Source organism: Pelophylax lessonae, assembly GCF_965119305.1.
Source record: "Pelophylax lessonae genome assembly, chromosome: 5".
Classification (NCBI taxonomy): domain Eukaryota; kingdom Metazoa; phylum Chordata; class Amphibia; order Anura; family Ranidae; genus Pelophylax; species Pelophylax lessonae.
The window spans coordinates 122,616,648-122,639,350 of NC_138772.1; the positions used below are offsets into that span (position 1 = coordinate 122,616,648).

The 22,703-nt window shown below is 45.0% G+C and overlaps 1 protein-coding gene across 1 annotated transcript in view; it reads right to left on the reverse strand.

Annotated features, from left to right (window-relative positions):
• Positions 1–22,703, reverse strand: part of ITGB8 (integrin subunit beta 8) — a 198,611-nt gene that overhangs the window by 10,771 nt on the left and 165,137 nt on the right. Inside the window, exons 11-12 of the mRNA XM_082258511.1 lie at positions 6,244–6,466; positions 3,723–3,826 (exon numbers count right to left, since the gene is read on the reverse strand). Coding sequence (XP_082114637.1) covers positions 3,723–3,826; positions 6,244–6,466 — 327 coding nt within the window. The remainder of the gene's footprint in view (positions 1–3,722; positions 3,827–6,243; positions 6,467–22,703) is intronic.

The following is a 22,703-nucleotide window of genomic DNA, read 5'->3' on the forward strand; positions in this document are numbered from 1 at the left end:
CTTACCCAAGCCCAATCTTGATCCAGCGATGTGCACAAGAGCAGCAGTTTCCCCAGCTCTGTCCTGCCTCACTGCACAGATTGATAGCAGCAGGTGCCATTGGCTCCCGCTGCGGTCAATCAAATTCTGTAACGAGCAAGCTGGGGGTGGGCAAAATCGGCTCGGGAATAAGTAAGCCCATACCATAAAGGAGGAGCTAGAAGCAACGTGGGGGGACCCCAGAAGAGGAGGCTCGGGGCTGCTCTGTGCATTACTTTTGCACAGAGCAGTTATATATAACATGTTTGGTATTTTAAAGGAAAAAAACTGAAGGTTTAATGTTACTTTAATCCCCCACCTAACTATCTATAATTTTTGCTCATCTCCAAAGCAATGGAATCACAAACAATGTTATCTAACTAGTGACCAAATAAATAATTTTAGGTCTGCTGGCTGGGCTGGTTTTATTGGGGTTCTACGGCACTTCTGGTAAAATGTTCTTCAGTATAATTTAATTACAGTAAGTAGCTGCCTCTTTTTTAATAAAAAATTAGAAGTTGTTAGAGATTCAAAGCTTTGAAGCAAAAGTGTCAGCATTGATTGCCAGGCAACTAACATTTTTAGGAGAGCTCAGTAATGGAAGCCTTGTTGCAGATCCTTGTGTGATCCATTTCCAGAACTTGGAGCCAGTTTAAATTTAAACTGTAGAGATAGACTTCTAAAGATACCAAGAGCTGAAAGTTGTTGTTGTCATTGACTTGTAATTACTTCTTCTAACTCCCCTGACTTCCTAAACATAATAGAATGCTGCTAATAAACCAGGGGAGGAACAGTCTGTGCCTGATACCACAAGACCTTTTGATAACCTTAACATATTTGAAATAATGACATATTGTGTTGTTGTAAGGCTACAAATTAGCAGACGTTCAGTTTATCAGACAGCATGACCTTGCCATTGATGATGAACTTCGAGAACTTTGAAGTGTATACATAAGGTCTGGAAATCTTGAGACAACCATTTCTTAGGCTGCACAGCTGTCTTCATGTTAGGCAGCAGGTAAATAAACTTTGCTTTGTTGTCTCCCTGTTATGGTGAATGTCAGTGACCTATCCCTGTATATCCCTGCAAGCTGAACATTCAGAAATGCACCATGGGACATGCAACTCTTTCCTATATTTTTGTCAAAAATATATGTAAAGTTTTAGTTTTTCAAAATACTGAACATTTGCTTGAACAGTCTAATTTAACTAAAGAAAGGTTTTGGAAACCCAAACTGACATTTTTAGATCTTTTCCAGTACAACAAAAAATGTAAAACTGTAATAACCTAAGTAACCATTCAAAATGTATTTTTGATTGTCGGACTTTGGGGAAGTGGCAATGACAGACTACTAATATATGGAAGGTATCATTTGAGCCACATACTTATCTATTCCTAATTAATTTAAGCAATTTAGAGGAGGTCTTTATAGAAACAGTCCACCCCCAACTGATATACACTATATTACCAGAAGTATTGGGATGCCTGCCTTTATATGTACATGAACTTTAATGGCATCCCAGTCTTAGTCCGTAGGGTTCAATTGTGAGTTGGCCCACCCCTTGCAACTATAACAGCTTCAACTCTTATGGGAAGGTTGTCCATAATGCCTCGTACACACGTACCGATCGTCGGCCGAACGATCGGCCGTCTTTTGTCCAGGGCTGTCATGTCTGTTGAAAACTGCAAAAGACTGCACACGAATTTTGTCGGTGAACAACAGCCGACTGCAGAAGTGATGTCATGTAATGGTTAACTTTCCGTGTGTTTTTTCTTTTCTGAGCATGCCCAGTCTTGCAAATCTGCTGTCTGTCGGCCGAAATCTGTACTGACTGGCGAACAATCGGCTGTTCTGGTGTTGGCCAACAAAAATATTAATGCTTGCACGACAGATTCTGTTCGGCCGAAAATGCGCTGTCGGCTGTCGGAAGCATCATACTAACAAGCCTACAATCGGCCGATCGGTCGTCGGCCGAATATTTACGGCCGACAATCGGTACGTGTGTACGGGGCATAAGGTTTCGGAGTATGTGTATGGGAATGTTTGACCGTTTTCTAGAAGCGTATTTGTGAGGTCAGGCGCAGATGTGGACAAAAAGGTTGCAGACTCCGCTCTAATTAATCTCAAAGCTGTTCTATCAGGTTGAGGTCTGGACTCAAATTCCTCCACCCAAGCTCGCTCATCCATGTTTTTAAGGACCTTGTTTGTGCATGGATACGTAGTCATGTTGGAACAGGAACGGGCCATCCCCAAACTGTTCCAACAAAGTTGGGAAATTGTCCAAAATGTCTTGGTATGCTGATGCCTTAGGAATTCCCTTCAATGGAACTAACAGGCCAAGCCAAACCCCTAAAAAACAACCCCACACCATAATTCCACCACCACCAATTTTTTTGGACTAGTGCACAAAGCAAGGTCCATAAAAGCATGGATGAGCAAGTTTGGGGGGGGGGGGGCTTGACTGGCCTGCACAGAGTCCTGACCTCAACCTGATAGAAGACCTTTGGGATGAAATAGAGTGGAGACTGCGAGCCAGACCTTCTTAGCCACATCAGTGCCTGACCTCACAAATGGGCTTCTGGAAGAATGGTCAAACATTCCCATAGACACATACATAAACCTTGTGGACAGCCTTGCCTGAAGAGTTAAAGCTGTAATAGCTGCAAAGGGTGGGTCAACTCAATAATGAACCTTACTGACTAAGACTGGGATGCCATTAAAGTTCATGTGTGTGTAGAGGCAGGTGTCCCAATACGTTTGGTAATTAATTGTATCACTGGTAGATGCTGGAGAGCTGGCAATTCCTGATATCCCTTGGGGTCTCTACAGCAGAACTATTCCTGCTTGAGTTCTAGGCTCTGTATACTTGCTGTTGCCATTATGAGGGGCTTTCACTCTCCCTGTTGGATTTTTATTTTCTATACATAGAATACAGTATATCTTTACATATGGAGAATTTGGAACCCAAAACTGACATTTTCAGGTCTATTCCAGTAGAAAAAAAATGGTAAAACTGTAATAACCTAAGCAACCATTCAATATTTCTTTTTGATTGTCAGACTATGAAGAAGAGGCAATGGTACACATTACTAAATTATCCAGTTTACCCATGGATGCTGATGGGATAAATCACCTGGAAACGTGAGCAGCATGACACATACTGGACCCTAACTTTTTTTGCTGCGTTCTCCACAATAAAAAATAAATGAAGGCAGTGACCGTTACACCCTTTCTCTAAATGGATGTGGCTGGTGGTCGGAGTTAGGAACTCATGCAGAAATCTCATTTCTTTCGTCCATGAGAAATCTAAGAAAATTATGTCCGACTTATTCTTTCCAGCAACAATAAAAGATAATATTAGTTTGACCAATCAGCTTTTGATTACACTGACATCTGATTTTATTCTTGTACTTTGTTTCTTTTTACATTAAATGAATTTATGTACTAGTTTACAAAGACAGTTTCGGTATTGATCTTTGCTATCTCAAAAAGTCAGTGCTGTCAATTGCAAAATTTTGGTATCACAGCCCTGGAATGCCTTTAACAGGGTCTGCACACCTGGTCACAATCATGTGACCAATGTGACTGCTGGCTGTCACAGTGGTCACATGATCAGAAGCCAGTCCTGCCAGCTACTGATCGTTGGTGGGGACTGAAAGCGGTCTTTGACAGCTTGTATATTTAAACAAGGGACCAACATACCTGAAGTCTGATCCATATAATACACCAGTGTGTTCCATTTGGTTTTGTGAGGATTCATTGGATAGACAGTGAGGTTCAAAGAGTGTTGAGCTTGCTCACAATTCCTGTGTATTATACAACAAACATCACATTTATTTTTTTATACTTTTTTTTGCATTCAAAGTAAACCTTTTTTTGAAAAAATACTTAGACTGATATTTCAACTGTCCTAGTTGCCTAGCTGTTATGTTGACCCAAAGTGTTTAGTACACTGACATTGTATGCAGATCAGGAGTTGAGCTTCCTCCGAATTTATCAGCTTCATGCTGGTTCCATGTTAGTTACTGAGAGTACAGACAAAGCTAGGCAATGGGCATGTCCAAATGCAGCCTCCATGTTTCTCTCTTTTCAGGTTTTCGTTAGCCACTTGCCGACCCACAGCAGTACATTTACTGTGGCAGGTCGGCTCTTACAGGCGCAGACACATACCTGTACGTCACAGCTTTCTTCTGGGTCTTAGAGTGCACCCGAAAGCTTGGGCTGTAATTCGATGCAGCACAAGCTGATCAGCATGACAGAAGATAGCTCTGTGTTGTTAAACAACACAGGGCTCTCTACAGACAGCAGGGATGTGTCTTGTTTTTTTGCTCCCTGCAAAGCAGGGAGTAAAAACTGCCACATTGCTTAGTGAACACAGCACACGGTACACACAGTAATACTTGTAAGGCACACAGTTAACTCTTTGATCGTCCTAGATGTTAACCTCTTCCCAGCCATTGTCATTAGTATAGTAAATAGGCACAAGATGAAATGTACTGTGAACTACTTTCTTCTGACTGCTCTTTATTAGCTATCTCAATACAACATACTACATTATATATTTTTTAGATTCTGCTTTCACTGTGTCACTGTGCCAATCAGCAGGTTCCTCGCTCTACCCCAGTGACATCACACATCCAGCACACACATTGGTCGTTCCCCAGCTGAGATCCCTCCTCCAGTACACACACATCGGTCTTTCTCCTGTCTCCTTCCATTAGCACAGTGTTTCTCAACTCCGGTCCTCAGGGCACACCAACAGGCCAAGTTTGCAAGAAAACTGAAATACATCACAGGTGATATAATTTGCTGCTCAGTGATTGCAGTATTCTAGTCTGCATCTCCCCAAGATAATACTTAAAATCTGGCCTGTTAGTGTGCCCTGAGGACCGGAGTTGAGAAAGACTGCATTAGCACACACACACACTGGTCTCTCCCCTGTATCCCACCACCAGCAGACACTCATTGATTCTTCTCCTGTATTACACCTCCAGCACACACACATTGGTATATGCCACCTCTAACCACATACATTGGTATTTCCCCTGCATCCCACCTCCAGCACAGACTCTCTAGTTTCTTCTGTAGTGGCTATAGGTTTGCATTTACACCCTCCCACCACACAAAATTGCATATTCAACATTGTCAATATTCTTCCCATAGACATTGTACATTGAGCTCAGGCACACAGTCTGAAGGTTCAACACTCAGTGGGAAATTTACCAAAGCTGGTGAACACAGAATCTGGTGGGGGCGCTGTGCATACTAACCAATGAGCTCCTAACTTCAGCGTGTTCAATTAAGCTTTGCCAATAAAACCTAAAAGCTGATTGGTTACTATGCACAGCTGCACCAGATTCTGTGTGGACCAGTTTTAGCAAATCTCCCCCTAAGGCCCTGTTTACACCTTAGTGTTTTTCAGCTTGTAAAACTCTCATCTCTGAAGTTCCAAAGCGCCCAACAAGCAAAAGCCCATTCATTTCAATGGCCCCTGTTCACATATGACTGTTTTGTTGCCTGAAGCAAAATGCCCGAAACTCAAAAAAGTACATGAGTCTCTTTTTTGGCAGATTACAAGCATTTTTTTGTCAGATGTCAATGCCTGCCTCCAAACACCTGCAAAAAACGCATGAAAAGCGCCCAAATAAATGCCTGAAAAATGCCCCAAAAAACGCTTGAAAACGATACGCTCAGGTGAAAATGGAGCCTCAGAGTGAAACTCAGAGGTAAGTATCTCCTTACTTACCATTGGGTAGTCCAGGCCTGTGTGTGTTACGATACACATTAATGTTTCCTTTGTATCCTGCCACCAGACACACATGTCACTCCGCAGTATCCATACCAGCACTAAGATGCCCTCCAGTACAAAGAGCACTTTAGGCCAGTTTTAGACCAGTTTGAATAATAACCCATCAGTGGCCACCAGTGTATGTATATTAACCTCTATGTTCAGTCATAACATAGAGGCAATAACCCCTCAGTGGCCCATCTTATAAGCATTAACCCCATAGTGACCTGTGTACAGTGTATCATCTACTGCCCACTGTCATACCCTCAATACTCCTTATCTCCATATACTGTCCACTAACACACTTCTTTTTGTTTAATCCCCATGTCTTCTGGTTCTGGAACAAGCACACTTTTACTAGGACATATAATAATATATTACATCTACGCTCTGAGAGAATGTTCTTGGAAAAAAGGTTTGTCATACAAATCGTACCAGTTGCCTGTACAGGTATTGCTACATTCAGAGCAGTATTGACACAAAGGCCCAAAGCTTCTGTCATCAGTGCATTCGCATTTTCCACATATGCAAGCCCCCCGCCCACTGCATAACAGTCCATTTGTGTCCATACAGTGTTTCTTTGAGGAGGTGCATTGACATCGGTCACCTTCCCAGCCATTGATGCATTTGCAACTGCCATTTTCACAGTCCCCATTACCTGGCACAAAGAGAAAAAAAAAGCATTTAGTGTTATTACTCTTCTCAGACTCAAAAAAAAGGTAGATCCTAGATAGGAACATTTTCAGTGTTGCAAGCAGGAGGACAGGTAAGTATTTGTTGTTTTTCTTTGTAGGTTGGCCTTTGCCTAATTGTTTTCAGAAGCGACAGTCACTTTAACAAAACATGTCAGACCAAAATAGCTAATACATTGTCATTAAATTAGAACTCTAATAAGCAATTTTGGCATTTACCTATGCCCATGATATAGCCCAGGTGTTGATGTTTACAGATGTAATAGTAGGAGGCCAGGCTTGTTTCTCAGCTTTTAAAGTTGAAATACAGGAATTCAGCTCCGTTGTAAAAAGTGAGGGCACACTATGTGTTATGTCTAACAAGGTGCATGACACATCCTGGACTTATCTCTGTTATTTACATCTGACAGGTTTAAAGAACTCTTGGGAGAAAGCTATGGCTGAAGTTCCAGGACCCCGACACTGGACTTTCTGGTCTCAGTATCTTCAACAGTAGAGTCACTGCAGCTGCTATGCCCGCCCTTCCCCTTTTTCTGCACAATCCTAGAAGCCACTATATTATGTGAGCACAAAATACAAAGGCTTCTGTGAATGAGCAGCAGAGTGGAGGGGCAGGTATAGCTGTTCTTTGTGCTTTTCTCCTCTCACAGCCAAGAGTATATCCTCAGCAGAGCCATAAACCTGTCAGATGTAAATAATAAGCCAAGGAGGTGTCATGCATCTCATTAGACTTAACTCATAGTGTGCCTTCACTATTTTAAAAAAAAGCTGAATTCCTTGTTTCAATAGAAACCAGCCGACATTCGGACATCTTCTGTTGAAGGGTCATGGCCAAAAACGGTCTGCCGACTGACTCCCGTGGTGTTCTGTCAGAACACAATAGCACAGCAGGAGAAAATTTAAAAAAAAATAGTATTGTGCATTAGGATAAGTGTCAGAGATTTTCCCAAAGACATCTGTGTCTTCAAGTCAAGGAGGAAGACAGGGCATACTAAAGGCTCTCTGTGTCCCTGTGACAAGGATCTCCAAGTGATCAGTTGACAAAGCAGGTGCTGGATGTTGAGTTTCATTTTTACTTTCACCTTTTCACCCAGGAGCTACCAACACAACTTATCCATGCCTATTTGTTTTGAGGACTTTATTGGTTGTTGAGTTATGTTGTACTTAAAGGGAGTTAAGGGAAATGAAGAAGGCGTGAGAAACAACAGACCTGGATGACAGGCTTCATGTTTATGTGTACTAGCAGACTACTGTAGACACCCCAAGTGATCTTAGATGAAACTAGCCAAGTTGGATATTTCTAGCCAGATATTATTGTATACTTTGGAATTAGCTGAGCCCTGGATAAGCTGGCTCACGTTTCCTTTCCTGCCCTCATTGAAGCACACATGGACATTAATGTGTTTCTCTCAAAATCTGCTTGTGTGCAAGTCAAACTTCTCTCTAATGTCCATGACACGATTTAGCATTGTTTTGGCATTTTTAAAAGTTCTTTCTACAATATAGTTTACAAGATTATATGTAATTCATAAGCCAAAGACATTCCAGTGTAAACGATCCTGTTCAAGTGATGCCTAGAAAAAACATTCAAAATTTTTAATGTAATTCAGTGGTGTTTTTAATGGCTCCCCTGCAGAGGAGTTTGTGGTTAAAATAACAAACAGCACAAATCATTTACAATATAGTGCTTAGCTCTCACAGTTTATGCCCTATCACATGCTGTGAATAACATACATGTCCACAGCCTAGATGAGTTCTGAGCAGGAGGGGAGCTGTGGATTCTGTACACAGCCATAAAGAGGGAGTACTAATCAGTCAAGCATTGCAGGCCTTCATTTCCTGAGAATGTAGCTCAAAGTTATTATACAGGACAGTTCACTTCTAACTCCTGACCTAATACCAGATGTACACTTTTGATAATGCATAAAAGCTTGGGTGTTCCGATGTGAAGCACAAAAAGCACTGTTTAACCCACATTATGCAATGGGAACAATGAACAGCTAGAGCGCATGCATAATATACTGTATGTTTAATGGGCAATGAGAATTACCCTACTTTACTGTGCAGTTTCTAAGTTCATTAGTTGTCTCTATTTTTACTCCACCCACCAAAAAAGAACCCTTGGTTTGTTCACCATCAGGACAAGCCATATACACTATATTACCAAAAGTATTGGGACACCTGCCTTTACATGCACATAAACTTTAATGGCATCCCAGTCTTAGTCGGCAGGGTTCAAAATGGAGTTGGCCCATTCTTTGCTACTTTAACAGCTTCAACTGTTCTGGGAAGGCTGTCCACAAGGTTTAAGAGTGTGTTTATGGGAATGTTTGACCATTCTTCCAGAAGCACATTTGTGAGTTCAGGCACTGATGTTTGAGAGAAGGTCTGGCTCGCAGTCTGCGCTCTAATTCATCCCAAAGGTGTTCTATCAGGTTGAAAAACAACCCCACACCATAATCCCCCTCCACAAAATGATTTGGACCAGTGCACAAAGTAAAGTCCATAATGACATAGATGAGCAAGTTTGGGGTGGAGGAATTTGACTGGCCTCAACCCAATAGAACACCTTTGGGATGAATTAGATTGGAGACTGTGAGCCATGTCTTTTCTCCAACATCAGTGCCTGATCTCACAAATGCATTTCTGGAAAAATGGTAAAACATTCCCATAGACACACTCTTAACCGCTTGCCAACCGCCGCAAGTAGATATACTGCGGCGGTCAGCCCCTCACAGGCAAAGTGACGTATATATACGTCACTAGCCTGTGAGGCTTTGGGGAGCGAGCGTGCGCCGCCGCCTGCACGCTCCCGCGCGGTCACGGACCCCCCCGCGCGTGTGACCGGCGGACCCGATGTCCGCCGATCACTCTGCGATCGTCGGGGGAGAGGGAGAAAGGCAGGCAGCTTGTGTAAACAAGCTGCCTGTCATTCTCCCCTGTGTAGAAACACCGATCATACGGTTCTACTATGTAGGACCGTTGATCAGTGTTCCTACAGCTCAAGCCACAGCCAATCACAGTTAGAATCACGCCCCTAGGGACACACACAGCCCCTCCCTCTCAAATAAAGTTAACCCCTTCACTGCCAGTGTCATTTTACAGTAACAGTGCATATATATAGCACTGATTACTGTAGAAATGTCACTGGTAACCCCAAAAGTGTCAAAAATGTCAGTCAAGGGTCCAATCTGTCCGCCCCAATGTCGCAGTACCGCAAAAAAAAAATCGCAGATCGCCGCCATTACGCGTTAAAAAAACAACAACAAAAATCTTTCCCTTTGTTAGTAAACGCGATAACTTTTGCGCAAACCAATCAAAATACGCTTTTTGCGATTTTTTTTACCAAACATATGTAGCATAAAACAAATTGGCCGAAAATGTTAAAAAATTTTGATTTTTACTTTTTTTTGGGGGGAATTTCATATAAAAAAATGTGAAAAATATTGTTATTTTTGCAAAATTGACGCTCTTTTTTTGTTTATAGCGCGTGATCAAAAAATCGCACAGGTGATCAAATACTACCAAAAGAAAGCTCTGTTTGTGGGAAAAAAAGGACGTCAAATTCGTTTAGGTACAGCGTCGCACGACCGCGCAATTGTCCGTTAAAATCAGGCAGTGCCGAATCGCAAAATACCCCCTGGTCTTTTAGCAGCCAAATCCTCCGGGGCTTAAGTGGTTAAACCCTGTGCACAGCCTTCCCAGAAGAGTTGAAGCTGGTATAGCTGCAAAGAGTGGGCCAACTGAATATTGAACCCTACAGACTAAGACTGGGATGCCATTAAAGTTAATTTGCGTGTAAAGGCAGAGGTTCCAACACTTTTGACAATATAGTGTATATTGCACCAGGACTGGCCATTCGATTACAGGACTGTTTTAATAAGTAAAATTTGACATTTCCCGAGGCCCAGCAAAGTACCTAAATGGGGCAGCACAGTGGCTAAGTGGTCAGCACTTCTGCCTAGCAGCACTAGGTTCGCTGGTTCGAATCACAACCAGGATGAATGAATACCTGCTTGGAGTTTGCATGTTCTCCCTGTGTCTGCGTGGGTTTTCTCCAGGTACTCCAGTTTCCTCCCAAACTCCAAAGATATACTGGTAGGTTTATTGGATGGATCCTGTCTAAATTGGCCCTTATATGTATGAATGTGAGTTAGGGACCTTAGATTGCAAGCTCCTTGAGGGCAGGGACTGATGTGAATGTACAATATACTGTATATGTAAATCGCTGCGTAAATTGATGGCGCTATATAAATACCTGTAATAAATAAAATAAATATGAAGATTTGACAATGAGACTGTTGGGAGCTCAAATCTCAAACTTTAGGTAACTAACCTAAGAGCTGTAGCAAAGTGCTAGCAATCAGGACATAGCTTTTGCTTTCTGTTTTGTCCCTCCAGCTCCACCTAGAGCCACTTTGATTTTTTTTGCTGCAACATCGAGAATAGGCTACCTCTTTACCACATCCTGCAATGCAATGCCCCCTGCCTGACTAACCATCAACAATTAATAACCATATACATCATTTTATATAGCTAAAAAATGCTTTTAGGAAGCAAAGAAATGAAAGAAGTGAGAGATGGTATGTTAAAAGTGTATATAATAACTACATATATATATATATATATATATATATATATATATATATATATATATATATACACACACACACACACACACAGTGCTCAGCATAAATGAGTACACCCCAACAGATTTGTCAGAAAACCTTTACTTTCCTACTTTCCTTTCAGGGTCAACATTTTCTATGGGACACTATACTACAAGATGCTCCCAAAAATGTGGGCCATTGATTGCAACCAAGATTTGTTAATTTGCTCACATAAAAATGTATTTTTCCTAACAAATTCATTGAAGCACATGTTGCAAAAATGAATGCATCCCAAAGAAAGTCATAGGAGCAAAGCTAAATTTTAGCCAACAAAATCCTAATTAACAAGAATTCAACTACAGGTGATTCTAAATATTCATTAAACAGGTTTACAGCAGACAGTTGATTATAAAAGGGCGTTACTTAACAATAAAACCCGGTCCTATTTTATGCTGTCAGCAATGGCACCACATGGAAGAAAAATGTCACAAGGCCTGAGAAATAAAATAGTTTCTTTACACATGAAAGGTGAAAGCTACAAGAAGATCAGCAAATCTTTACTTATCAGTCAGAATACTGTAGCAAAAGTGATACAAAAATTGCACAGAGACGTCCAGGCCGTCCACAGAGGTTAACACCTCAACAGGTGCATTTTCTGATGAGAAGGAATGAAGAAAATCACTATGCAAGTTTATTGCAAGTAGAAAGCAAAACTGGGGGGGATTGTCTCCCATGACACAATATGGCATACACTGCAGAAGATTGGCATGCATGAGTGTCGTCCACGAAGGAAGCCTCTCCTAAAGCTCATGAACCAAAAAGCCCGCCTAGAATTTGCCAGGGCCCATGCTGAAAAAGAAGACTACAGGGACTCTGTACTCTGGAGTGATGAGACTAAGAAAAAACTGAATTTTTGTAAAATCTTACCGTAAAATTCCTTTCTCTGAGTCCTCCGACAGTCGCCACCCCCTTCCAAGTCCTCACCAATGGGTATTGACCTTTGCTCCGTAGGAGTAGCTAGGCAACAAGAATTGTTAATACAAAAGCTTTTAGCATAGGGGCTGTCCCCTCAGTCAATACCTCCCTGCACCAGCATTCCCAACTCAGTTTGGTAGCATAGCAGTAAGAGTACACAAAAACCCCAAAAGAGGGGCGGGGGGCGGCGACTGTCGGAGGACTCAGAGAAAGGAATTTTACGGTAAGATTTTACAAAAATTCAGTTTTCTCTTACGTCCTCCGACAGTCGCCGCCCCCTTCCAAGTCCTCATCAATGGGACGTCCCAAAGCAGTGTAGACATGAGGGGTGGGAGACGCAACCATAGAAAGGCAACGCAGTACCCACATCAGAGAAAGGAACCTTACCACAGTAAGAGAACCAACTGGGCAACAGGAAAACGTGCTCAACAGGAGCAACAACCCAGGAAAACAAGTAACCCAGGGGTAAAACACCCCAATAACCAAGGGCCCACAAAAACAAGGGTCCCTAAGAAACTGCCGCACTGAGAACTTTACGGGCAAAGGAGGCATCAGCCGATGCCTGAACATCCACCTTATAGAATTTTGAGAAGGTGTGAACGGACGACCAAGTCGCCGCCTTACACACCTGGGCCACAGAAGCCTGATGACGGTAAGCCCAAGACGTACTCAAAGATCTGGTAGAGTGCGCCTTCACAGGGAAGGGGGGAACCTTCCCCTTCAAGGCATAGGCTTGCTCAATGATCTGTCTGATCCATTTGGCGATGGTCGCAGCCGACGCCGCCATGCCCTTCCGAGGTCCCTCAGGAAGGACAAAGAGGGAATCCGACTTGCGAAAAGATTTAGTGGACGACAGGTAAACCCTGATCGCCCGGACAACATCCAAGGAATGTAAGGCAACCTCCTTCGGATGCTTAGGCTTCGCACAGAGCGAAGGCAAGACAATGTCTTCATTTAGGTGAAATTCCGAGATCCTTTTCGGAAGAAAAGATGGGTTAGGTCGCAGGACCACCTTATCCTTGTGAATCACCAGGTAGGGAGAGTTGCAGGACAAAGCCGCCAGCTCCGACACCCTGCGAGCCGAAGTGATCGCCACCAAAAAGGCAACCTTCTTGGACAACAGAGACAACGAGATCTCCCTGATCTTTTCAAAGGGAGCCTGTTGTAACACGGACAGAACTAAGTTCAAGTCCCATGGAGGCAAAGGTTCCCTCCTAGGAGGGGCCAAATGTCGCACCCCCTGAACAAAGGTGCTAACCAATGAATTAGACGCCACAGGGCGTTGAAAGAGAACGGCCAGCGCAGAAATCTGACCCTTAATCGTGGCCAACGCCAAACGCTGGTCCACTCCCGTTTGAAGGAAAGCCAACACTCTCGACACTGAGTATGAGCGAGGGGAATACCCCCTGGACTCACACCAAGCAAAATACGCTTTCCAAGTACGGTAGTATATTTTCCCCGAAGAGGCTTTTCTAGCCTTGATCAAAGTGGGAATGACCTCAGGGGAGAGACCCCTATCCTTCAGGACCTGGCTTTCAACAGCCAGGCCGTTAAAGCCAGCGACTGTAAAGCAGGATGGAATATCGGCCCTAGAGACAGGAGGTCTTCTCGAAGCGGCAGACGCCACGGAGCGTCGACTGCCAGATTTACGAGGTCTGCGTACCAAGACCGGCGAGGCCAGTCCTGTGCCACCAGAATCACTGTGTGCGGTTCCGAGGCTAACCTGCGAAGAAGCCTGGACAGTAGTTGAATCGGTGGAAAGGCATACATCAGACGATACTGATGCCAGGGCGCCACTAACGCGTCCGAGGCGTCTGCCCGAGGGTCGCGCGTCCTTGCCACGAACCTTTCCACCTTGTTGTTCAGACAAGACGCGAACAGGTCCACATCTGGGGAACCCCACTTCGCGCACAACATCTGGAAGACATCCAGGTGAAGGGACCATTCTCCCTGGTCCAGGGTCTGGCGACTCAGATAATCCGCCTGCCAGTTTTCCACCCCCGGAATGTGAACTGCCGTAATCGCCGGGACGTGCGTCTCGGCCCAAGACAGAATATCGGCTACTTCCTGAGCCGCTCGGGCACTCCTGGTGCCCCCTTGGTGGTTGATGTAGGCCACCGCGGTGGCATTGTCCGTCTGAACCCAAACTGGACGGCCCCGAAGCGGTCCGTCCATCTCAGAAGGCAAAGCTTTATCGCCCTCAATTCCAGAATGTTGATCGGAAGGGAGGACTCCTCCCCCGACCAAGTTCCCTGGGCGGACAGAACGCCCAGAACACCACCCCAGCCCGACAGACTGGCATCCGTGGTGAGCACCGTCCACGATAATGGACAAAAAGACTTGCCCCCCGACACCGCCGGGGACTGGAGTCACCACAGAAGATCCCTTCTGGTGTTGTGGCTCAACGAAATCCGCAGATCCAGGGATTGCGGCCGCCCGTCCCACTCGGCAAGAATTTCCGCTTGGAGACTCCGCGTGTGAAACTGGGCAAAGGGGATTGCCTCGAAGGCCGAGACCATCAAACCTAGACACCTCATGCACATCCGGAGAGACGATTGTCGGTTGTCCCTGAGGGACCAGACCTCGTCCTGAAGAGTCCGAAGCTTGTCTTCCGGTAGGAAAACTTCGCTTGGACAGAGTCCAGAATCATTCCCAGGTAGGGAACACGAACCGAAGGACACAGAGTCGACTTCGGAATGTTTATGGTCCAACCGAACTCCTGCAGAGTCCGCATCGTGGTGGACAGGTCGGTCACCAGGCTCTGACTGGCGTTTGACCCTAACAGGATATCGTCCAGATACCCCAAGACAGCAATGCCCTGTGCTCTCAACAGGGCCAGAACCGGCGCCAGCACCTTGGTAAAAACCCGCGGAGCCGAAGCGAGACCGAAAGGTAACGCCACGAATTGGTAGTGATCCTCCACAATGGCGAATCGAAGGTACCTCTGGTGACCCTCGAAAATGGGGATGTGTAGGTATGCATCCTTCAGATCGATGGAGGCCATGAATTCCCCTGGACTCAGGGCAGCCACCACTGATCGCAGAGATTCCATGCGGAACTTGCGTACCCGCACAAAGCGGTTCAGAGCTTTCAGGTCCAGAATCGGACGCACTTTGCCCTCCTTTCTGGGCACAGTGAACAGATTGGAGTAAAACCCCCGAAATCTGTCCCGATGAGGCACCGGAACCACCACCCCCTGGGCCCGCAGGTCCCGCACCGCCAGGTGCAGATTCTGCAAGCGCTCTGGAGACCGCTGAAGATTTGAGGGAAAAAATCTGCCCGCCGGCCGAGAGAGAAATTCGATCTTGTAACCAGATCGAACGATTTCCTGAACCCATCTGTCCCGAATGTGGGTCAGCCAAGGTTGTAGGAAACCGCGCAGACGTCCCCCCACCCTAGAAACGGGTGAGGGCGCCCCTTCAGGCGGAAGTGGTATGGGAAGTTGAACCGGACTGGCCGGACTTCTGCTTCCCTGCCCACGGCTTCTTCTGGGAGCCTTGGCCTTTGAAGGGCTTGCCCTTGGACTGTGACCGAAAGGCACGAAAGGACCCCTGAGAGGGCCTAGACGAGGAATTCCGTTTACCACGGAAAGACTTATGCTTGTGGGACTGGGGCAAGAGAGTACTCTTGCCCCCCGTAACCCCTTTTATCAGAGTATCCAAAGCCTCGCCAAAAAGGCGAGATCCCGCATAGGGAAAATCCGCCAGTGTCTTGCGAGAAGATTGGTCGACCGACCAATTCTTCAGCCAAATCATACGACGGTTCAGTATCGACACGCTGGACAGGCGCGCAGCCAAGGGAGCTAAATTCAAGTCCCCATCACACAAGTACATGACACCCTGATGGATCTGGTCCACCATAGCCAACGTGGTAGGTGAAGCTGAATCAGCCACCAAGGTGTGCCTAAGCATCTTTGTCCAATCCGCAACAGCCTGTGCCGCCATAATGGAAGCGAAAATAGGCTTTAGCATAGAACCAGCCACCATATAGGCATGACGGGCAAGAGACTCCATTCTCCTGTCCGTAGGGTCCCAGAAAACCGGGGTATCCTCAGAAGGCACCGCAGTAGCCTTGTTCAAAATGGCCACCGCGTGATCCACCTGAGGCGCCACACACCAACGCTCGTCGGTGGAGGGCGCAAACGGATAAAGCAGTTTAAACTTATTTGGCACAGTAAAGGGCTTCTTTAAATTGCGCCACTGTTCATTAACCGTATGGTGAAATTCAGCAGGACAGGGAAAAACCTGCGCTGATTTGCGAGTCCTCTGCGTTCCAAAAGAGGACACCCTAGCAGGAGGAGTAGGCTCATCCTCCAGGTGCAAGGTATCTTTTAGGGAAGCAATCAGCTCATTCATGAGTGCAAGCTCTTCAGGCGAGCCAGGGGGAGAAACATCAACCCCCTCCACCTCTACCTCCCCCTCGGACCCCAGAAGGTCCAAAGATGAGCGGGACCCCGAGAAGGGTACGCCAGCCACAGCAGCCACATCGCCCTCTGAATCAGAGGAAACGGACACCCTGGCCCTCTTTGCGGATCGTTCAGCCATCAGCATCTGCACCTGAGACACTAAAGAAGCCACTACAGCGGTCAGATCGGCCCCCTCGGGGGGTGCAGCAGCCCCCTGGTCCCCCACCAGGGCGGGGGGAAACTTGCTATCCTGAGAATCCATGTCCCAGCACAGAAAAATAATAAAGGTACTGGCCCTTTAATACCACAGCGAGCACAGCCCACCGCACATTACTGTATGCACCGACCCCGCAGGGGTAGATAACACTGAGCAAGGAATGACAGGACAAGAAGGTAAAAACCTGGAGAGAGCACAACAGACTGCTGCCACCGATCGCTGTTCCCAGAGAAAGAGGAAGTGATGCAATGCTGGCTGACTGATATAGCCTATGAAGGCTCCGGCAAAATGGCCGCTCGGCTGGGGGGGGAAGGCTACAGGAAAATGGCGCTGACATGTGCTCGGACGAGCACCGCCCGCCAAAATGGCGGTGAATGGCGCTAAAACACGGCGCTGCACAGGGACAGGGCCGGTCACAGCATTCAGGCAAAGAAAATGGCGGATCGCCGCAACGACCGCCGCACACACACATGTCTGCACACAAAACTGCACCCAGAGCATAATTCACAGCAGATCAGGATGGCCCCCCCTTGCAGCCCACAGGCAGTGCAGCCACACAGGGATCTGACAGGGAGCCCGCAGTTACACAGACATGGGGGGTACTACACAGCCACAGACTGACACCCACACAGAAGGTCCCCACACAGAAGGTGCTTACCGTACCAGATGGCGTGGGGAGCCGTCTCCAGCAGCAAACCGCTATCAAGGCAGACAGGGAGTGCCGCAGCCAGGACGCTTGTGGACCGCAGCCAGAGACCGCAGCATAGCGTCCAGTGAGGTAGCCACCTCACAGGCAGCATCCCTGCAGCGAACAGGGATGGGTCGTTCAATGTGCCATGGCAAACCTAAGCTGAACGCTCGATGGCAGGCTGGGGATCCATCTGGCTCTCAGCCCTGGGAGCCAGGGCGGCCAGTCCGAGACCCAGCTCCGCATGACGATTCTTCATTTGAAGATACCTAAACTAAGGCTGACAAAATAACAGCTAGTAAAGAAAAGAGAAAAATACTTGAAATAAAATCAAATAAAGGGTAGAAGGCTGAGACTGAGCCCCAGCACAGGAAAGCCAGCTACTCCTAAGCTAGGCAAGATCAAACTGAGTTGGGAATGCTGGTGCAGGGAGGTATTGACTGAGGGGACAGCCCCTAGGAGTGTGTCTATGCTAAAAGCTTTTGTATTAACAATTCTTGTTGCCTAGCTACTCCTACGGAGCAAAGGTCAATACCCATTGGTGAGGACTTGGAAGGGGGCGGCGACTGTCGGAGGACGTAAGAGAAATGTTATTAGAACTGATGGCTTCAAAACTGTATGGCGTTGCAAAGGTGAGAAGTACAAAGAAAATTGCATGGTGCCCGCAGTGCAACATGGTGGTGGCAGTGTCCTTCTGTGGGGCTACATGAGTATTGCTGGTGTCAGGGAGCTGCATTTCATTGAATTCACAGATGTACTGCTCTATATTGAAAGAGAAGATGCTACCATCACTCCGTGCCCTTGGTCTTCATGCACTTTTCCAACATGACAATGATCCAAAACACACATCTAAGGCCACTGTTGCATTTCTGAAGTAGAACGGGGTGAAAGTGACTCAGTGGCCAAGTATTTCTCCTGATCTGAACCAAAATCAAACACCTATGGGGAATTCTGAAAAGGCAAGTTGAGCATCATTTTCCATCAAGGATCCAGGCTCTGGAGGTTGTTCTTTAAGAATGGAAAAAGATCGATGTTGCAATATTTCGCCAACTTGTTCATTCCATGCCCAGAAGACTTGGTGCTGTTCTTACAAATCATGAAGGTCATACTAGATGTAGTTTTTGTTGTCATTTGAGTAAAACTGAAGATTTTGTAATCAAAGTTACTGTATATTATTAACCATACTTTCATGTAATCAGGACTGGGACAAGGGGTGAGCTGGGGCAAGGGTGGGCAGGGGGAGGGGGGGGGCTGCCCTGGGCACTGTGGTATCATGTGAGGTGGGAGGGAGCTGTGAGGAGATTGGAGGGGATTTCTGTTGGAAGGGGGGATTGGGGAGGGGGGTGCCAGGAGTGGTGATTTAGGGAGATGTGTTGGAAGGGGGGATGGTGGAAGAGGATTTTTGCTAGGAGAGATATGGTGCAGGGGGGATAGTGCTAGTAGTGGACTTTTTTTTGGGGGGGGGGGGCTTTGTGCTAACAGGAATGATTGGGGGGATTTGTGCTAGTAAGGGAAAATGTGGGGATGAGGGAATTTGTCCTGGGAGGGATATGGAATGTGGGAAGAGGAGGTGTACCTGGAGGGGAAGATTTAGTGGTAAAGGAGGGGTGATTTTTTTTTAGGAGGGGTGGCATTTATGAAGGGGGAATTTGGGGGGATGGGGGGGCAGAGATTTGTTCTGGGAGGGGGGATTTTAGCAGGGGGTGGATTTGTAATGGGAGGAAGGGGCATTTATGCTTACAGGGTAGTTGTGCAGTTTAGTGCTCAGTGCTTTTTTTGTTTTGTTTTTTTTTGGAGGGGGGGGGGTTGGCATTTATGAAGGGGGAATTTGGAGGATGGAGGGGCAAAAATTTGTTCGGGGAGAGGGGATTTCAGCAGGGGGGGGGTGGATTTGTACTGGGGGAAGGGGAATATATGCTTAGTGGGTAATCGTGCATTTTATTGCTCAGTTTTTTTTGGAAGGGGGGATTTTTGCTTACACATAATGTTCATGTATCTTGAGAGGGGGGGGGCACAGTTTGGTATGTTTGCCCTGGGCTCTAGGTGACCTTGTCCTGGCACTGCATGTAATGAGCTAAACACGTTCTATAAAACTCGGTTTTGGAAAATGTTCTTGTGTTCATTAAGATATTGATTAAAATCTTATTTTTGAAAAGGAGTGTACTCATTTATACTGAACACTGCATATATATATATATATATATATATATATATATATTTATATATAAATGTGATTATTTAGGCCAGGCCACCACCTTCCATTGCTCCGCAGTCTAGTTCTGAGGCTCATATGCCTACTCTAGGAACTTTTGACTGTGGACACTGGTCGGCATGGGCACCCTGACAGGTTTGCAGCTGCACAGCCCCATACACAACAAACTGTGGGTTCTGACACCTTTCTATTGGAACCAGCATTAACTATTATGTAGACTAGGCTATGGGGGCCAGCCTTTGCTCCCCACGTGTATGAGCCTTGGCCACCCATGACCATGCCACAAGTTTTGCTTCCTTGGATCACTTACTTTAAGAACAACATGTTCACTTGCTATATACTTGCACACTATACTGTCTGAGTGTGTGCGTGTGTGTTCTGAGTCTGAAAATCAGTCAAAAGAACACAACTTCTAGGGAACAAGCAACCTATAACAAAAGTCATTGACGGCAGCTCCAGTATTTGCTGGTAAGTATTTACAATATAGTTATATGTTCTCTTGTTAAAATGAAGTCCCAATAATCACAGTACAAGGTGTTGTTATTACCTATGTGGTTAATAGGTCAGCACTGTTTATCAAGAGAGTGATTCGTTTTCAGAATCTCCTTCTTGAAACAGGATATTAACCTGAGATACATTGTACTGCTGAACATAATACTGTACATTACCCAACTGCTAAATATCGAGCACTTTCAGGGTACTCTGAATTTAAAAGTTTTACTTTACTTAGGATTCTTCCCAGAACAATCCTATTCAAAAAAGATTATCCTCATCAAAAGATAAAAAAAATCATTCTGTATTCCTTAACACTGATTGTGTGGGAAAAACCCAAGAGGGCAGTTGTACAGAAGTGGATCTACCGATCGACTTCTGTTTAACCAGCCTTCCCGTACATGAATTGAAATTCAGCCGGTCCCATTCTAAACCGCCCAAATTTTGGTCTACGGTATGTATGACTGCCTTGAGAGATAATCAAATTTTCTGGATCTAAACTTTATCATAATCAGCTGCAGACTCTGGACGTATTAGACACATCCAAAAACATGTCATCATTGTACACACGGCGTGTCTAGTACATCCAGTCCATCTGCCCTGCTGCTGGGACCCTTCCCTGTCCCAGTACCTGGGCAATATAGCTCTGATTAATCCCAGCTGCATTGCTTAGTACACTGAGAAGGTCAGCAGCAGGAGCTGTAATAAAAAAAAAAGCAGTCTCGCAGTGTTTATCAACAACATTGCTCAGCTGGGAAACCAAAAGTTACATTGAAACATTGTATCATTTGTAACTTTCTGTGTTTTTCATCTACAGATCAAAGGGATGAACTTCAATCTGCAGATGAAAAGAGTTAAAGCAACATGACATTTTTTTTTCTAATTAAATAATCTTCTGTTGAACCTCTTATTAACCCCTTAATTTACTATAACCAGCACTAATTAACTCTGTATTCTCCTTCTCCATTCAACTGTAAATTTTCCTAAGGATTTTTCTTTTTTCTTAACTAATAGTTAAACTTTTTTTCTGTTTTTGCTTGCCTTGTTCATTCATATTTTTATACCTTTTACATATATTTACACGTATCACACTGAAAAAAGCACAAAATTAAAAAAAAAAAAAACACTTTACTTCATTTGTAAATAACTTTGCAATGCTTTGTGCCAAATTCATATTTTAGTGTTGTTTTAAACAAGACACATTAAGGAATAAAATGCACATGTGCAGTAACACTATTTATGTTTAAACTAACACTGCTCTTTAAAAATTCCTTTTGTTTAGTTTTATTACGTTTTATTGTCTAAGGATTGCGGAAAAAAAAATTGTTGCAGAATAATATTCACAAAAAGAAAGCCTTGTTTGTCCTTAAAAAAACAATGCATGTATTACGTTGTTATCTTAAGCAATGACAAAATTATCACGGAATAAACAGGCTCATAGCAGAAATTTGAAAATTGCTCTGGTCCACAAGGGGTAAACAGATGTGAGAGCTGAAGTGGTTAATAGACTTGTGTCTAGGAGGCGTAGCTCAGAAAGCTTTTGTATTTTGCATCTTGAAACCTAACTAAAATGTGAACACAAGCCCAAATAATGTCAGATTACCCCAAACAAAAAGTGTCACAAGTGTATCACCAACATCCTAAAACTCTGTTTGAAGAGATTAAACACAGCCACCTTTATGACCACCCATCTAATGTTGAGGAGGTCTCCCTTTTCCTGCCAAAACAGCCCTGGCCCATTGAGGCATGGGTGCCACTAGACCCCTGAAGGTATACTTTGTTGTCTGGCACCAAGCTGTCAGTAGCAGACCCTTTAAGTCCTGCAAGTTACAAAACGGGGCCTCCATGGATCTGACTTTTTTTATAGCACATCCCACAAATGTTTGATTGGATTGAGAGCTGGAGAATTTGGAGGCACAATCAACACATCCAACTCGTTGTGTTCATCAAACCATTCTTGAACTATGTTTGCAGTGTTGCAGGACACATTATCCTGCAGAAAGAAGCCATTGCCATCAAGGAATATCGTTTCCATGAAGGGATGTACTTGGTCAGCAACAATGTTTGAGTAGGTGGTAGGTGTCAAGTGACATCGACATGAATGGCTGGACCAAGTATTCTCAGCAGAATACTGCCCACACAAGTATCAATCACACTACCACTGCAGTCTTGCCCTCTTCCCATAGTGCATTCTGGTGCCATCTCTTCCCCAATTATGCAATGCACACTCACTCAGCCATCCAAATGGCGTCAAAGAAAACAAGATTCATCAGACCAGACCAAATTATTCCATTGATCAGGGTTCCAATTCTTAAGCTCACATGCTCATTGTAGGTGCTTTTGGCTTTGGACACGGGTCATCATGGGCACTCTGACCAGTCTGGAGCTACACAGTACCATACACAACACAGTGTGATGCATATTTTATGCTTTCAACACATCAACTTTAGGGACAACATTTTTACTTGCTGCCTAATATATCCCACCAACTTTAAGTTTCCATTGTAACAAGATGATCCATGTAATTCACTTAACCTGTCAGTGGTAATAAAGCTATGGCCGATTGATGTATAAGCATGGAATGGAATGGTCACAAGAAAAAAA